A 15935-nucleotide genomic window follows, 5' to 3' on the forward strand; every position below is an offset into this window, starting at 1 on the left:
AAGAGAATGCTCAAAGAATCGTTCCTCTTGATAACTGATGACTCTTTGATAGCAGAAAGGACCTTGAAATTGGTTAGTATGTTGTGTTCTCTAATTTCTTCATTAAATTCCAATATTGTGATAACACTTTGGAAACAACTTCTTTTTCAATGCCGGGCTTTAAAGAGTTGGTAACTATGGCAGTCATATAAGTTTACTCTTGTTTAAGTAAAGTTTTTTTTTGTGTTTTTGTTTTTTTGGGTTTTTTTTACACTTTAGTATTCTTAAGATCTCTTCTTAGATTTGTAGGGTTTTTTGGTGATTCATTTTCAGTGGAAGGAAAATATTTGTAATATTCTGTCCCTTAAAACATACATATCTAGTCATTCATGGTCATTTTTTAAAAGATCTAGGGGCGCCTGGGTGGCTCAGTTGGTTGAGCGTCCGACTTCGGCTCAGGTCACGATCTCGCGGTATGTGAGTTCGAGCCCCGCATCGGGCTCTGTGCTGACTGCTCAGAGCCTGGAGCCCGTTTCAGATTCTGTGTCTCCCTCTCTCTCTGACCCTCCCCCGTTCATGCTCTGTCTCTCTCTGTCTCAAAAATAAATAAATGTTAAAAAAAAAAAAAAAAAGATCTAGAAAACTACGCACTTTAACGTAAGAAACGTATTTTCTATTTTTCTTGGAATAAAGTCAACGATTCATTTAATGGTCCTGGGTAAAATAAATATTTATACCTATTGGTACCTGCAAAAGTAGTATCTGAACTCTGCTTTCTTTTGTGACATTTTACAGAGAATACGGGACAGTGCAAGTCTCTGGAATACCAGCATCTCCCTGCACACAAATTCTTAGAAGAGGGGGAATCCTATTTAACACTAGCTGTGGAAGTCGCCTTGATAGGGCTGGGACAGCAGCGTATCATGCCTGATGGGCTGTACACACAAGAGAAGGTTTGCCGGAATGAGGAGCAGCTCATTTCCAAGCTTCAGGAAATTGAATTGGATGACACACTGGTGAAAATTTTTCGCAAGCAAGCAGTCTTCCTATTAGAAGGTAGTGTGATAAAGAAGTTTTCCGCTTATTCTGCCAATTTTATTGAGGCACTAAGCTTTCTTATGTTGGGAATACTGTTTTTATGCATTCAGTATGGTAGTTATTCTGATTGGTATGGCCACTGAATGTCACAGGAATGTTTACTATCCAAAAAATAATATCACTTAATCAAAAAGTACTGATGTTCACTTGTGTGTCATTTGATATAAGTGGTGATGTGAGATAGCCTGTTAGAAATGAGCCCCTTTTAATGCCACAAACCTTGAAAAGGACTGTCACTATTTAGTCTATGTTGTTACTGAGATAAATGTTAAGTTTGATATTTTGCGAGTTCTTGCTGGTAGCCATGTACCTATTTACTTGATCACTTAAATAATGAAATGGAAATTCATCGGCATTCCTCTGAATTATTATTTTGGCTTTTACATGACATCTGGGTTTTGAGTATGTCGTTTTGCATGTGTTAGCAAAGGACTTGGAGGCTCCAGGAATGAATTACCACTCGCTAATTCTTTCAGAGAATTCATTAAGCATAGATTCACCAAGTTCAAAGTTTCATGGACTCTCTAAGGCAAAGTCTTAATTCTCTTCTTTTTATAAGGTCAAGAGTCGAATGGCTTAAGAAATTTTGGCTGGCATTATTTTTAAAAAGTTTTTTTTGTTTGTTTTGTTTTTTTTTTGGAAAAGAGTAAGTGTAATTTGTATACTAGCCTAATCTTTTATGCAAATTTCTGTGATGCCTACTGGGTAAAGTTGCTTCTATATCTTAAGTTACATGGGTATTATTATTGTGGGGTTGTCTGTGATTGATAGATGAGTAAAGTGTGGTGTTCATCATATATTTAGAACTGTTGCATACAGGGAAAGGGTTTAGAGAAAATAACATTTCACTGCCTTTTATTTGTCCAAAGCTAAAGATCTCTTTGAAAGAAAAACCTTTATCAAATATATTACAGTATCATACATTTGTGTGTTTTATGAGTGTATTTTAAAGGGAAAATGTTCTTAATAACAAGAGTAATTTTGGTAAAATTCTTGATAGTAATTTTTTGAAGCACTCTCCTTAACTTTTTTTTTCTTCTAAAGATTAAAAAAAGCCTATCTTGGCAAATTTCAGGTGATCTTCATTCTTTGATTACTGTTTTGTTTTAGTTCCCTCCTGTTTAATTCCTTTTGATACAAGCAGTACCATTAGCCACAAACTTTTATGTTGTTATTGGCTCTTAGTAACTGAGTTTTGATTTCCATTATACTGAAGGACAGGAAGAGAATGTGTGCTTTTTATAGAGTTGATAGTGTCTTATACCTGTTTATCATTTGCCTTTTTAAATGTCTCCATGTTCATTACTCATGAATATTTTAAAATTTTTTCTTAGCTTTTGATTAGTGCATCCCTCCCTGTTTAAACATTTTTTTTTTTAAGAACTGTGCCTGATAAGGAATGCTGTTGATTCATCACAGCTTCCTTTACTTTCCTGATCCTGCTAGGACTGTAAAGAATGGGTAGTGCAGGATGGGAAGCAGTCTAAGGGGAAGCCAAGGAACCATTTCTGTAAACTCCTGAAAATAAGCACTCCATGACTGAGTTGACTGCACTGGGGCATCAGTTCTTCTTACAGTTACTTTGTAAATTTCAGGAGCATAGTAGTTAGCAGACACTAACTATTCTGAAATAAAAGATGCTAACTTTTTCTGAAAAAGAAACAGTAGTAACCCTGTATTGGTGCTGCGTGTTAATCGCTTTTGACCACAATGCAATATTGGCACATTGGACCAATTGACGTAATGGTAAAGCACTTCTGGGAGTTCAGGGATTACACTGATTATTCATCTACAAATAATTCTGAATAATCGGCTGAATGTTTTTCTTGTTGGGAGGTATCATAACAAGAAGTGTTGATTATGCATCCTGGCCTGTTTTGCATAGCACAAAAAGGTAACTTGATGATTTAAGGGAAACATTGAAAGGAAATGGAGGAGAAATGAAGAAAATAGATAGTCTACAAGTTTGCTATAACTAGGCCTTAAGTAGAGTTAGTGTCTTAGTCTTCCCAGGCTGCCATAGCAAAATACTGCAGAGTGGGTGGCTTAAGCAATAGAAATTTCACACAATTCTGGAGGCTGGGAAGTCCAGGGCCAAAGTGCTCGATAATTAAATTTCTGGTGAGCCCTCTCTTCCTGTCTTGTATATGTCTGTCTTCTTGTGCTCTCACAAGCAGAAGGGTAGAAAGAGAAAGAGAACTCTTTGATATCTGTTCTTATAAGGACACTAATCCTATTGGATCAGGGCCATACCCTATGAACCCATTTAACCTTCATTACCTCTGTAAAGGCCTTCTGTCCAAGTATAGTCACCTTGGGAGTTGGGGCTTCTGCATATGAATTGGGGTGGGGAATATAAACTTTCAGTCCATAATAATAATTTAAATAGTTTGGCCTCATTATTTAAACTAAAGGCAGAACTGTAATGCTATATCAACTTTTGCAGAATGTTTTTAAATGTCTTAAACGTAAAAGAAAGGTCATGGATTTGGTAAAATTAGAACTCTAGGGTGGATTTTAGTTTGCCTAAGTAAAAAAACAAATTTTTATGAGAATACGATTTTCAAAGTCCTTAAATAATGAACAGTTCAAAAATACTAACCAAAAAATACAGAAATGTTAAAATAATCTCTATTAAAATTATCTGTAATGTATCATGCTCCTACTCAGTGCCCAATTCCAACTCTTCACACCATTTCTTCTGAACTGACATTTCTTGCATTCTAAACTCTTCGCCAGACTGATTTTTCTCATGGAAAACAAATGTATTATGTCCTTTGAGCAGTAGTGTCATGGTTCATAATTCTAGAAATCATTAAACAAATGTTACCCAAAGGTGACATGGAAACTAATTTATTAAACACTTTACAGTAACTAAACCTCAAAGTACCTAAGTGGAAAGTAGTTGAACTAACCACTGTGGTTTCCTTTCAAAATTTATTTTAAAATTTGGTATTGCCTTTCTTAGGGCAGCGTTCAGAGAGCTCACAAGGGAAGTTAGTTCTGTCACCATGCCTGTCATAACCTACTAAGAAATGAGTTTTGACAGCTTAAATGTAATTTTACTTTTGAAATTGGTCTTTTGGAGCCCTCAAAGTAGTAGATTTCCAGTTACTTTAATTTTTTTTTTTTTCTTTTGCCTGTGGTGAGTATCAAACGGGTTACTAACTATTCTTTTATTATTAATCACTTTCCGAGAATTAATACCTATTTCTGCTTATTAGAAGCAACTGTGTTTAAAGTCTTTGCATTGGGATTTGTGGTTTAAGAGTCCTCCCTTGAGGCGAAGCACTCTTTTCTGGAAACCTGACTTGTCCGTGCCCACAAGACTGATGGGGGCCAGGGGCAGGTTCCACAGTTAAGCTGCACAGTCGTCTGTGCGTTTGCAAATCTGGATGCTCAGATGTCACACAGTGAGAAAGGATGTCTCTTGAATTCAGTGAGATTTTATGCTTCAGAGGGTTTCTTTCTCTGAAGCAGTTATAATATGAAAAAGCTCTGCCCCTTAGTTCTGTGATTCTCATTTTCGCTATGGTACAGTTAGTTGGGGACTGTTCCTGAAGTGATTGGATACTGGATACTACACCCTGTGGAATCATTTTTGACTAAGAATTGTATTTCTTTCTACTATGTCACTTTGGTTACATTCTTAACTAGAATAGCTTGTATATGTCATAACGTTACATAAAAATTTTTAAAAATATACTTTACAAGAAGTCTTAGTTCCTTTTTTAGGAATGTAAAATGTGTATGCTCTCTTCCCACAGCCGGACCATATAGTGGTTTAGGCGAAATAATCCATCGGGAGAGCGTTCCAATGCACACATTTGCCAAGTATCTCTTCACCTCTCTCCTACCTCATGATGCTGAATTGGCATACAAAATTGCACTGAGAGCAATGCGGTACGTATTCACAGCCCAGTCGGGCAGAGGCAATCCAAATTCCCCACTGGGAAAAAAATGGCTGTTAACTGACTTCTCATTCATTCATATCTCTTGTAGGCAACAGAAAAGCTAAAGAAACTATTTATGCTTCTTGGATTGTAGTGGTGGTTTGTTTGTTGGTTTGTTTGGCTTTTTATTTTACAGTAAAGGAAGAATTGTCTCCTAGACTGCTATCATACTTGTGCTCATGGTGGCTTTTTCTTACTTTTCTTGAAGCTAGAATTTGGGAATTAAAGAACAATTTTAGGCCAAGTTTAATCACAAGGGAGCAACAGTTGAAACCTTCCTGATTAGTTAATTGTTTTGAAAATATTAGATTTTGAAACAGTGGTAAATAATAAGTATACTTGACTGAATGTAATAACTGAGGGAGCCCTTCACACCTGCTGCATCAATAGCACAGGAAGGCCGTAGTATCGCTGAAACCACTTTGTTAAGAGCTTAAGGGAGGATGAGGCCTGGTGGCTAGGGTTGAAGGCAGCACTATTAGGCATTTTCCAGGACCTGCTCTCCTCAGTCTGACTACTTCCGTCTCCTCCCCAGCCCTCCCTTTCATGAATGATAATTAGATTATGTTGTTCTCTGCCACTGACCTTCCTATTTTCACTTTCCTTTTTATTTATTTTTAAAAATTTTTTTAGAGAGAGTGCACAAGAGGGGTAACGGGGGTGGAGGGGCAAAGGGAGAGAGAGAGAATCCCAAGCAGACTCCACACTCAGTACGGAGCCCAGCACAGGGCTGGATTCCACGACCCTGGAATCATGAACCAAGCCAAAATCAAGAGTCGGATGCTCGACTGGCTGAGTCACTCAGGTGCCCCTTCACTTTACTTTTTAAAGGCTGTTCATCAAATATTTTTTACCATGAATTTGTCTAGGTGAATATTTTTTAATGAATTCAAGATTATATTTTTTAATCTTAACTGTTGCCTATTAAATGTTAAGGACCTGAAAGGCATATCTCCTTTTCTTAAAATATGAGATTTTTCCTTTTTTAAATAATTAAAACATTCCTGTCTTCAAGTGCAGATTAGACTTAGTTATAGTCACCAAAGAAAGACAGACCATGTACACACACGCCTAAGAGTTTGAGGTGCTGGGGAGTAGTTTGGTCCCATAGAATCTTTTCATCAAAGTTTCCGTGTCCGCAAACATTGTAGTGGATTCGAAAGAAATTCTTGCCTGTGTGAGGGCAGCTTACATCTTTCAAGAGGCCTCTTTTTTTATGCAGTGAGTGTGCGTGTGTGTGTGTGTGTGTGCGTGTACCTACCTGTGTGCCCATGTGTATTGAGTCTGACGTCTTTTAACTTGGTATTCTTTCCTTGGCGCCATGAAATCTGTTTAACCTGTCAGAGAAACCTTGTTGAGTTCTCTCTTATCTAATTTTTAAAATGTCCCCAGATCAATTAATAACTAACATAAGCAGAAATCCCCCCACCAAATTACTTTATACCCCTTGGTCTATTTTAGGGCACAGTTTTGTAAGTTTTTATTCCCATTTTTGGAAGCTGAAATAGAGTTGTCAGACGAAGACAGATGCTTAGCTCTATGCTCCCATAAATCTTAAGAATTTTGCTCCTGTTTAAAAGGGAAGAATGCTAATGTTATATGATTGCTAGGACCACTGTAAAGTTGAGGGGTAAAATAAAAGGTTTCTCTGTGATTCTAGCTTATGGGGAGGTATCTGTCAGGTAGAAAGGCTTGCTTTGTAACACTCAGAAACTCACTGATGTTTGTCCTTGGTTGCTGCCAAGGCAGTTTGTTTATGGGGGGTATTAGTAGGACCCTGGGGGATTGTTTTCCAACCTTTTTTTCTACTTGCCACTAGTCCTGCTAAAAGACTGCTGTGGAAGGGAGGTAGTGTGACCTACTAGAGCCTCTCAAGGCAGCCAGGGCAACAGGAAAGAAAAGAGACCTGTAGCTTATTTGCTTCTTCGTCCTTGTGGAAGTGAGAGAAGGGTAGGAGAGCGGGAAAAGGGTGTTTTTAGCACTCATTTTCTCATCCTTTTAACATATTGACCAGTTTCCTCTACAGCAACTCTGGAAAGATCTGCCTGTGAACACAGGGGCATTCTAGGTTTTTTGAAAGTTAAATAGGAACTCCACCAAAATTCTTCTTACTTAATAGCTTACCTTGCCACTCTTTAATGCTCACATCTCTTTGTCCCTAGATAAAAGGAAATGAAAGTGAGGCATTTGGCTTAGCAGAGCAGTGACTGCTCTTGGGTGAGGCCCCAAGGCCAGCCTCACACCCTTTGGTCTTCAGCTCTTATTCCATCCATAGTTCCTAACACTGGTATACCTGAATTAAGGTCAGCGTTTTGATGATTGTAAAGGAGTAGCTACTCTGCTTATCTCTTTGGTACTTCTATCTGGAAGAGATTGCTAAGCACGTTCTTTGTTTTCCAATAATTGTTCTTTATTTGTCAACATATCCTCAGTCAAACATAGATTGATTGAAATTAGAGATCTCACTGAATTTATGCAAGACTGTCAAAGGACAAATACTTGGATCATTTGCATTCATCATCTCTGATAGGATTGATAGAACATATTCTAACTACAAATTCCTGAAGTAATAAGGAACTAATTCTGCAGGAAGCATGAGTTTATTTTTTGTCTAACTTCCCCTCTTATGTTGTGTTTTAATGAGTTAACTTATCCATTTCAGCTATCCACTGATCCCTGACCGTTGCAAGCTCAGTCTTAAACGTTCACCTGACTATCAGTTTCTGTTGATTTTTATTTTTTTAATGAGTGATAAGATTCAAAAATTTTAAAGTAGGTAAACATCGAGCCTTGTGTTTCAGATCTCTTTGTTGCTATATATCTTAATTTCCTTGAATAATTGCAATTTTTTGAATGATGCTAAGGAAAAGAAATCTCTTAAGTTTGGGTCATGAGCAATTAACAAGGTGACTTTGGCATCCAGATAGCAAAGTGTAGCTGTACCAGCTCTTCTTGCACCAAGGACCTGAGCAGTTTCTCCCAGCATCTACCCATTCATCTGCTTTCTGACCAGACCCTGTGGCCAAGGTGATGGACCAGGAATAACTGGGAGCCAACTGCCTTGTCTTCTCATTACAGGTTACTAGTATTGGAATCTACTGCTCCAACTGGAGACCTCACCCGCCCACACCATATTGCGTCAGTTGTTCCCAACCGATATCCTCGTTGGTTCACTCTAAGCCACATAGAATCCCAGCAGTGTGAGCTGGCATCCACCATGCTAACTGCAGCCAAAGGTATTGGATTGTCCTGAGACTTCATGATTAAATAGTTTGCCTTTTTTATTTAAAGGGTCATGTTTTCCATCCAGTTCTCAGTAGTGGTGCTAATGTCTGGTTGTAAGGACATTAGCTTATAAGGTAAAACAAGTGCTACTCACTTGAACCTGACGTTTTCCTCTTTTAATTGCATCATTAAACTCGGTGCTGACAGAGTTTAGGTTTAGTGTCATGCCATGTAAATGTGGTTCAGGTTCAGAAGCAGATTAAAATGTTAGGTGACATATTTTTTTTTCTCCCTGAAATATTCACCAAAAATATGTAAGTAGGAACTAAGGAGGGTTTTTTACTATCTCATGTTCATTCTGGTTAATATGTGCCTTTGTTACCGAGGATGTGTCTCCGTGTATCTTTGTGAAGCGGAGATTCATAGGCATGTAACTCTGGAACACTTAGTTGTAGTGACATCTGTGCCATATGTGAACATTTCAGGTAAATTAACTTGTTCTTTATGTTTTGTTTTGTTTCCTTTTTTCCCTCCCTCTTGTGTGTGTGTGTGTATATGTATGTGGTTGTATGATTTGTTTTGTTTGTTTTGTTTTGCTTTGGTTTGGTTTTCCCATGTTCGTTGCAGGCGACGTTCGGAGGCTGGAAACAGTATTAGAATCCATCCAGAAAAACATTCACTCCTCATCCCACATCTTCAAGCTTGCCCAAGATGCATTTAAAATAGCAACTCTCATGGACAGTTTGCCAGACATCACTCTTTTGAAAGTGTCTCTGGAGCTGGGCCTGCAGGTACATGACTGGTGGTCTTTCCTGGGGCACCACGAACTGCTAAATAAAGGCATCATCTTAGGGTTGTTTCTGTTTGGATATTTTAGTGCAGGCAAATGACTCTTCAATGCACAAAATGGTTAGACTTTAGAAGAGCACTGTATTTCAGAGCTATGCTCATTGCCAGCTGAACCAGACTGCTGCCTGAGGTGCAGTGACTGTACTTTTAGAAACCCTGTATGTGTCCTTCAATAACAAAGGTCATTTTCTGAATTATGGCCTTAACACCGCTATTTGTCCTTTAATGAATAGAGGAGATTGTTGCTAGTAAGAGACTTAAATAGAACTATCGTGTATGATAAAGAATCAGTTGTGGGGTTAAATTTTTAGAGGAAGTACGAATTTTTATTGATGTTTGCATTTTCATTATAGATGGGCAGTTCTAGCTCCTTTTTATAACCTTGAGAAAATTAGGTAAAGGAGGAATGATTGGGCCAGGGTCCAGTTCCAGTATTCCAGCAGGCTTTCTTAGTCATACAATTGGATGTTTGCTTCCTTATAGTTTCTAAAAAAAATTCCTATATAAACCAGGAACTGAAAAGTTTAAACTTTGATCTGTCTCAGGAAATCTCTCCATTAAAATATATACCATACATACCATTAAAAGCATTGAAAGAAATTATTACATAATTACCTTAAGTATGGGGAATAGAATGTCCTGATCAGATGATTAATGTAGATTTTTAGTTACGGAGTCTCCTCATGATAGTTAATAAAGTTTAAAGACTTAGATTACAGGAAAATGTACTCACCCTATATAGTAGTGTCCAAGTAGAGGGTAGAGAGGATTGCTGCTATACAATCACATTTTAGAAGTTTCTTTTTAAAAATAAATTTGTGCTCTGTGGCTTATTTTTGTTATCATTTGCCTCTTTACGGAATGATGCAGAAAGTACCATTAACACAAGCTTTCTGGTTATTTGGAATTCTGGCAGGTTTTTTTGGATAAATCTGGCAGATCACTTAGAACTTAACCCCTGCCTTGTTCTTTCTAGGACCCAAGAAGAAATCCCACAATGCCTTTCTAAGGCTTTAGGCATGTCATTCCCCAGATGTTCTAAATCTTAAAGGGTGGGGGAAGTAGGAAGTGGTGGATCAACTTATTTTAGGATCTTATTAGAAAGTAAAAAACAAAATCAGATGACTAATGATGCCAAAAAATGATTTCTTTCCATAGACCTAGGCATATCTTCTTGATCACCAGAAAAAAGAACAACCAGATTTTGAAGGAGTAACTAAAATGATTATTTTAAAATACCTGTTTGTCCACTGAGAGGTCCTAGTCAGAATTAGTTCATGAAGAGCCTCAGAAATCTAGAATCAGAGAATATGTTAAAGCTGTGGAGGAGGTGAGGGCATGGACTGTGCTTAATCCTGCAGTCCAGTGCTCTGGTTTTGCAGATGAGAAAAGTGATAATTGAGCAACTGGCCCAGGATGCCGCATCTGGTCAGTTGGCCGATTTGGTGTAGAATGTGGGCCCCCTGCTTCCTAGGCAAGGTCAAGGCCAGCTAGGGAAGCCATGGTCGAATCTAAATTGATGTGCAGAACTTTGCTCTAAATACGGCTCTCCATCCTCCTGGTCATAGGGAATACTCCTAGTAGTTTATACCTTGGGATGAATTATTTCCTTTTTCCATTGACTTAGGGTAATCTTCTGAAATATTTTGTTATCCTGTGTTTATAGGTTATGCGAATGACACTGTCCACCTTAAATTGGCGACGGCGGGAGATGGTGAGGTGGCTGGTGACGTGTGCTACTGAAGTGGGTAGGTAAACTCTGGAGAAGGAGAAACTTTCCCCAGTGCCTCCTGTTGGATTTAACTCATCATTTATAAATACAAGAATGTTTTCCCTCTTTTACCTGGATTTCTCGAAGGCTCCTTGTTCCTTCTAGCAACCCACAGGGTCTTCCTTTCCTCCAACCCCTGCCTTCAGCCTTTAGTTGTACTGTTCCTCTTCTCAACTATCACATTTGTGAGGCTTCACACTCCTGTTTAAAATTGAATAAGTCACTGAGTAAATACTTTTTGTTCATTTCTGTTGTTCTTAAGGTGCTTTTAGTAACTTTTTGTGATAATCAGGCCTATGGTTGTTTCTTTAAGTTTTAATTTGTATTTATTTTGAGCGAGCTAAAGAGTGAGCAGGGGAAGGGCAGAGAGAGAGAGAGAGAGAGAGAGAGAGAGAGAGAGAATCCCAAGCAGGTTCCATGCTGCCAGCACAGCCCGATGTGGGGCTGGAATTCATGAACTGTGAGATCATTATCAGGTTTATAGTTTTATATTAAAGAGTTGCAGAGTGAATCCTTGGTAGGTTGGAAACCACATTTGAAACTAACTTGAGACTGTGGGTTAGTGGTTAGATCCATTTTAATTAAAATAATATAAAGTTATCTAGGTGTGCTGAGATTTTTCTTTATCATCTGAAGGCATATGTCATCATATCCAACAGATAAATGACAGTGTGGGTTAGGTGAGCTTTCGGGTATGTGAAACCTATAAGAAGATCCTCCTGGTTGCCCATAATCTGCAATTTGTGAGACCATCAACCAACTGTTTCTCCTCTGTTGCGGTAAATCAGTACTAAAGAAAATTAGATTTCCAGTAGGAATGTCAACAAACAAAATGGTGGCTGCTTTAAATGAGTGTTGGTTAAATTGTTTTCCTGTATGCATCAGAAAAGGGTATATACCCCTCTTGCTGAGAGGACACTGCCACCTGAGTTTTTAGATACTGTAAAATCATTCTTCTTGGTTTTTTTCTTTTATTAATCTTAATGGTTTGTTACTTTGGAAAAAAGGAAATTGGTCTCAGTATAAAAATTGTATCATTAGATTGTTGAGGTGATGCTTTAGTGCAGCATTACAAAAGTAATACTGGTTGGAGAACTGCTAATACAACTTCCGTACCCCTGCACCAAGGCATATACCTAATTCTCTTTTGAGTTTTAGTACCTTGTCTTCAGATCACTCGCAGTTAAGATTTTCTTATGGCTCAGCCACATTGGGTCTCTGCCCTTAAAATGGTTGTTATAAAGATCTTGTCAGACATTCCAACATCTGAGTCACCTGTAGGTCTGCTTCTGTTGACTTTTTTCTCTTGATGACGGATCATATTTTTCTGCTTCTTTGTGTGTCTTAATCATTTTGTATTGTGTGTACTTTAAACTATATACAAACACACATCCTCCATAAAAACTTTCTCTTTTGGTGAGAGTGGTCATTTTTTTCTGACTCAGATTCTGTGGTGGATAACTGACAGGAGGCCCCAGTGAACTAGAACTCATTAGCAATAAGCCATTTTCTGAAATGGCAAGCAGTGCAGTGCACATACCAGCTACCGAGGAAGTTTATTATGGGAAATTCATGTTTCTTTTAGGTATTTCACTGAATAATAATCTGTCATAACCTTATTCTAAAAGGTTGCACCCGGGCATGTTACCTTCCAGGATTTCGTGGCCTAGCTCACGTCCTGTGATGGTTAACCATGTAAACGTTGATTGTTAGGTGGAAATAAGGCAAGACCTCTGTGCAGCCTCCTCGTCAGTAATAGGGCTTCTCTGTGTTCCTTGAAGGTGTCTATGCCCTGGACAGCATCATGCAGAGCTGGTTTACGCTCTTTACTCCCACTGAGGCCACAAGTATAGTTGCAACCACCGTGATGTCCAACAGCACCATCGTTCGCCTCCATCTGGACTGCCACCAGCAGGAAAAGCTGGCCAGCAGTGCCCGGACACTTGCATTGCAGTGTGCCATGAAGGACCCTCAGAACTGTGCCCTCTCCGCGCTGACCCTGTGCGAAAAGGATCACATAGCTTTTGAGACGGCGTACCAAATTGTTCTAGACGCTGCTACGACCGGCATGAGCTACACCCAGCTCTTTACGATAGCACGGTACATGGAGCACCGCGGGTACCCCATGAGGGCCTACAAGCTGGCCACCCTGGCCATGACCCATCTCAACCTGAGCTACAATCAGGATACACACCCTGCCATTAATGACGTTTTGTGGGCCTGTGCGCTCAGCCACTCCCTTGGTAAAAATGAGCTTGCAGCTATAATACCTCTGGTGGTCAAGAGTGTCAAGTGTGCAACGGTACTGTCAGACATTTTGCGCAGATGCACTCTGACCACTCCTGGCATGGTGGGACTTCACGGAAGGAGGAACTCTGGTAAGCTCATGTCACTGGACAAAGCCCCCTTGAGGCAGCTCTTGGATGCCACAATTGGGGCCTACATCAACACGACGCACTCAAGACTCACGCACATCAGTCCTCGGCACTATAGTGAGTTTATAGAGTTCCTCAGCAAGGCCCGAGAGACCTTCTTAATGGCGCACGATGGACACATTCAGTTTACACAGTTTATCGACAACCTGAAACAAATCTACAAAGGCAAAAAGAAACTGATGATGTTGGTTCGGGAGAGGTTTGGTTGATAGAACTTGTATGAATGGGGGTGGGGGGTGGGAAGGGAGGGATGGTTTGTTTTTACTTGAGCCTGCCTTTGTACCCTTTTTAACTTAAAGAACAGAGCCACACCGGTATTATATGTGTATAGTTATATTGCGTTTGCAGACTAAATTGTCATGTTGTGAAAGTTTGTGTGTTTTTTAATTTTTTTCCCTTTTTCTTACTTTTTTTTCCTTTCCTTTTATTTTATTATAATTTTTAATTTTTTTCTTTTGGTTTTGTATGAGAGAGAGGTTAAAAAGGTTTGGTTTACACTGAGTATATGTTGTCAAGTGGCGAAAGTCCACATAGCTCTCCTGTTTTCTGTATACGTTCACAGCCTCAAAAAAAAAAAAAAAATAATTGAAATGGCTTTAAAAACCAAACAGAACACCTCCATCCTGTGATAAGTACCTCGAATGGATTCAGCTTTACTCCTTTGTAACTCATCTTTACATTTTCAGCATATTTAAACAAACCAACAAAATGAAATACTAATAGTTAAAAGGCTGACCCACGTGGCTTTGCAGTGCTGTTCGTCCGGAAGCATGGCACACGATGCTTGTGCATGTGGAAACTTAGCGACTGTCAACATACATTCTCAGGGATTTATCAAAAAAAAAAATTAAAAAAAGAATGAGAGCATTTATTGTACTGTATATATATTATAGTATATGTCTGAATATTGAAAATATAACATGAACTAATTTATAAAAAATATTCTATGTAATGCAAAATACTTGAAGCTGCAGTAGCTTGGTTTTAAACAAAAACAAAAAAACTGAGAGAAAACCTATCAGAAGGACTAAAAGAGTGCGCCTTGCTTCAGGGTTGGCTCAGGCGGTGAACTTCATGCTGGGCATCTATGCAGAGCCACCTTTTGGATTGCATGGTTGGACTGCGATCTATTGGGAGAAATGATATATGTATATATATTTATACAGTTTATGTATACATATATATATGTATACACACAGACACCAGACACAAACACACCACCACCAACAACCACTACACCACACATGCTTGTAACAGGCACTAGAATAAAGAGGGACAACAAAATACACAGCCAGAGCAGCAAGCCTTAGCATTAAGAATATACAGTATGCCGGAACTGGGGTTCGTGCCTCCTAGCCTAGGAAACTTAAAAGAAATATCCTTTTGACACGAAACGCAAAATGTTTTCCAAAACAATTGACATATGATACAACGCCTTTGCAGTGAGCTAATAATAAGCTAACCTTTGTGCACAAATAACATTATATATATTATATATCTATTCTGCATAGGTATTTTGACTTTGTGCAGGACAGAAAGTTGTGTAGGTATGACTGTTCTACTTTTCAGTTTTCTTTCTTTTTTTTTTTTTTAAATATATTTTATTTTCTCTAGAATTACTCAAAACAAAAGCAGCCTTCTATCTTGCCTTGTCTTAATGCTTTAAAATAACCAAACTGGAGATCTAACTACCAAACTGTTCATTATATTATTAAATACCAACTTTGGTTACAGTATAGTGTCTTTACTTTAGCTGATGGTTCTGTAACCTTGTGCTTTTTAAAGCAATTTTTATGTTTTGGTGCAAAAGTTGTCCAGTGTCTCCTGTTCCCTTCATTAGAGAACATGCTAGAGGTATGTTTGTAGGTATTTTTGTTTAGAAGAACTATTTCATGCGCTCCATTTTATTTATTATAATAGGTAAAAAGAAAAAAAAAAGGTTGTACTTCATCACCCATGTAAACATGCTCATGAAGTTGAAAGTAATTAAGATTTGATACACTGATATCAATTTATTTATGTAACTAAATCACTGTTTTATAAACTTGTTAATGATCAACAATTTTTGTTTTGATTAAAATTAGTTTTTTGAAAGTTGATTCTGCCTCCTTTATGGTATATCTCGTATTACGCTTGAATTTGGTGATTATAGACCTGGATATTACCACATCTCCAAGTGTTTAATACTATGTTCATTCATCCAGTAAATATTTCTGTACTATTTTCTGGGCCCTGGAGATACGGTGGTGAACAAAATTGCACACTGGAGCTTACTGTCTACTTAGTGGAGAAGACTGACATGAATCATATAATTACAAAGATAAAATATGAGACACAATAGCTGATTTTTCCTCAGTCTGTACGTTTGGTCATTCTCCCTAATTAATAAACTATAATATGTTCAGGACTTGCTATATTTAATAAATGCTGAGTTTGTGAGAGGTTTTCTGTGTGTGTGGTTTAAAAGGAAATTGCATTATAGGGAGTGAATGCTGCATATGCAACATAAACATTCGTCCCACCTCATCTCCCTCAGAGATTATAGCAAAATGGTGCAGTTAGATTGTGTGTGTGTGTGTGTGTGTGTGTGTGTGTGTGTGTGTGTCTGTGGTAAAACCACATCAC

The 15935-nt window shown here is 38.3% G+C and overlaps 1 protein-coding gene across 19 annotated transcripts in view; it reads left to right on the plus strand.

Moving 5' to 3' along the window:
- ZSWIM6 (zinc finger SWIM-type containing 6) overlaps positions 1 to 15409 on the plus strand; it is a 196585-nt gene extending 181176 nt beyond the window's left edge. For 18 of the 19 annotated variants that reach the window (XM_042939940.1, XM_042939829.1, XM_042939947.1 and 15 more), the window contains 6 exons: positions 775 to 1035; positions 4845 to 4980; positions 8109 to 8266; positions 8883 to 9046; positions 10771 to 10852; positions 12657 to 13918. In XM_042939940.1, the coding sequence (XP_042795874.1) occupies positions 775 to 1035; positions 4845 to 4980; positions 8109 to 8266; positions 8883 to 9046; positions 10771 to 10852; positions 12657 to 13519 (1664 nt within the window). In that variant the 3' untranslated portion in view covers positions 13520 to 13918. Of the gene's footprint in view, positions 1 to 774; positions 1036 to 4844; positions 4981 to 8108; positions 8267 to 8882; positions 9047 to 10770; positions 10853 to 12656 lie in introns of all 19 variants that reach the window. The other variant, XM_042939798.1, reaches the window with a different exon arrangement.
- The last annotated feature ends 526 nt before the right edge of the window (positions 15410 to 15935 follow it).

Source organism: Panthera leo, chromosome A1 (genome assembly GCF_018350215.1).
Source record: "Panthera leo isolate Ple1 chromosome A1, P.leo_Ple1_pat1.1, whole genome shotgun sequence".
In the NCBI taxonomy this organism is placed as follows: domain Eukaryota; kingdom Metazoa; phylum Chordata; class Mammalia; order Carnivora; family Felidae; genus Panthera; species Panthera leo.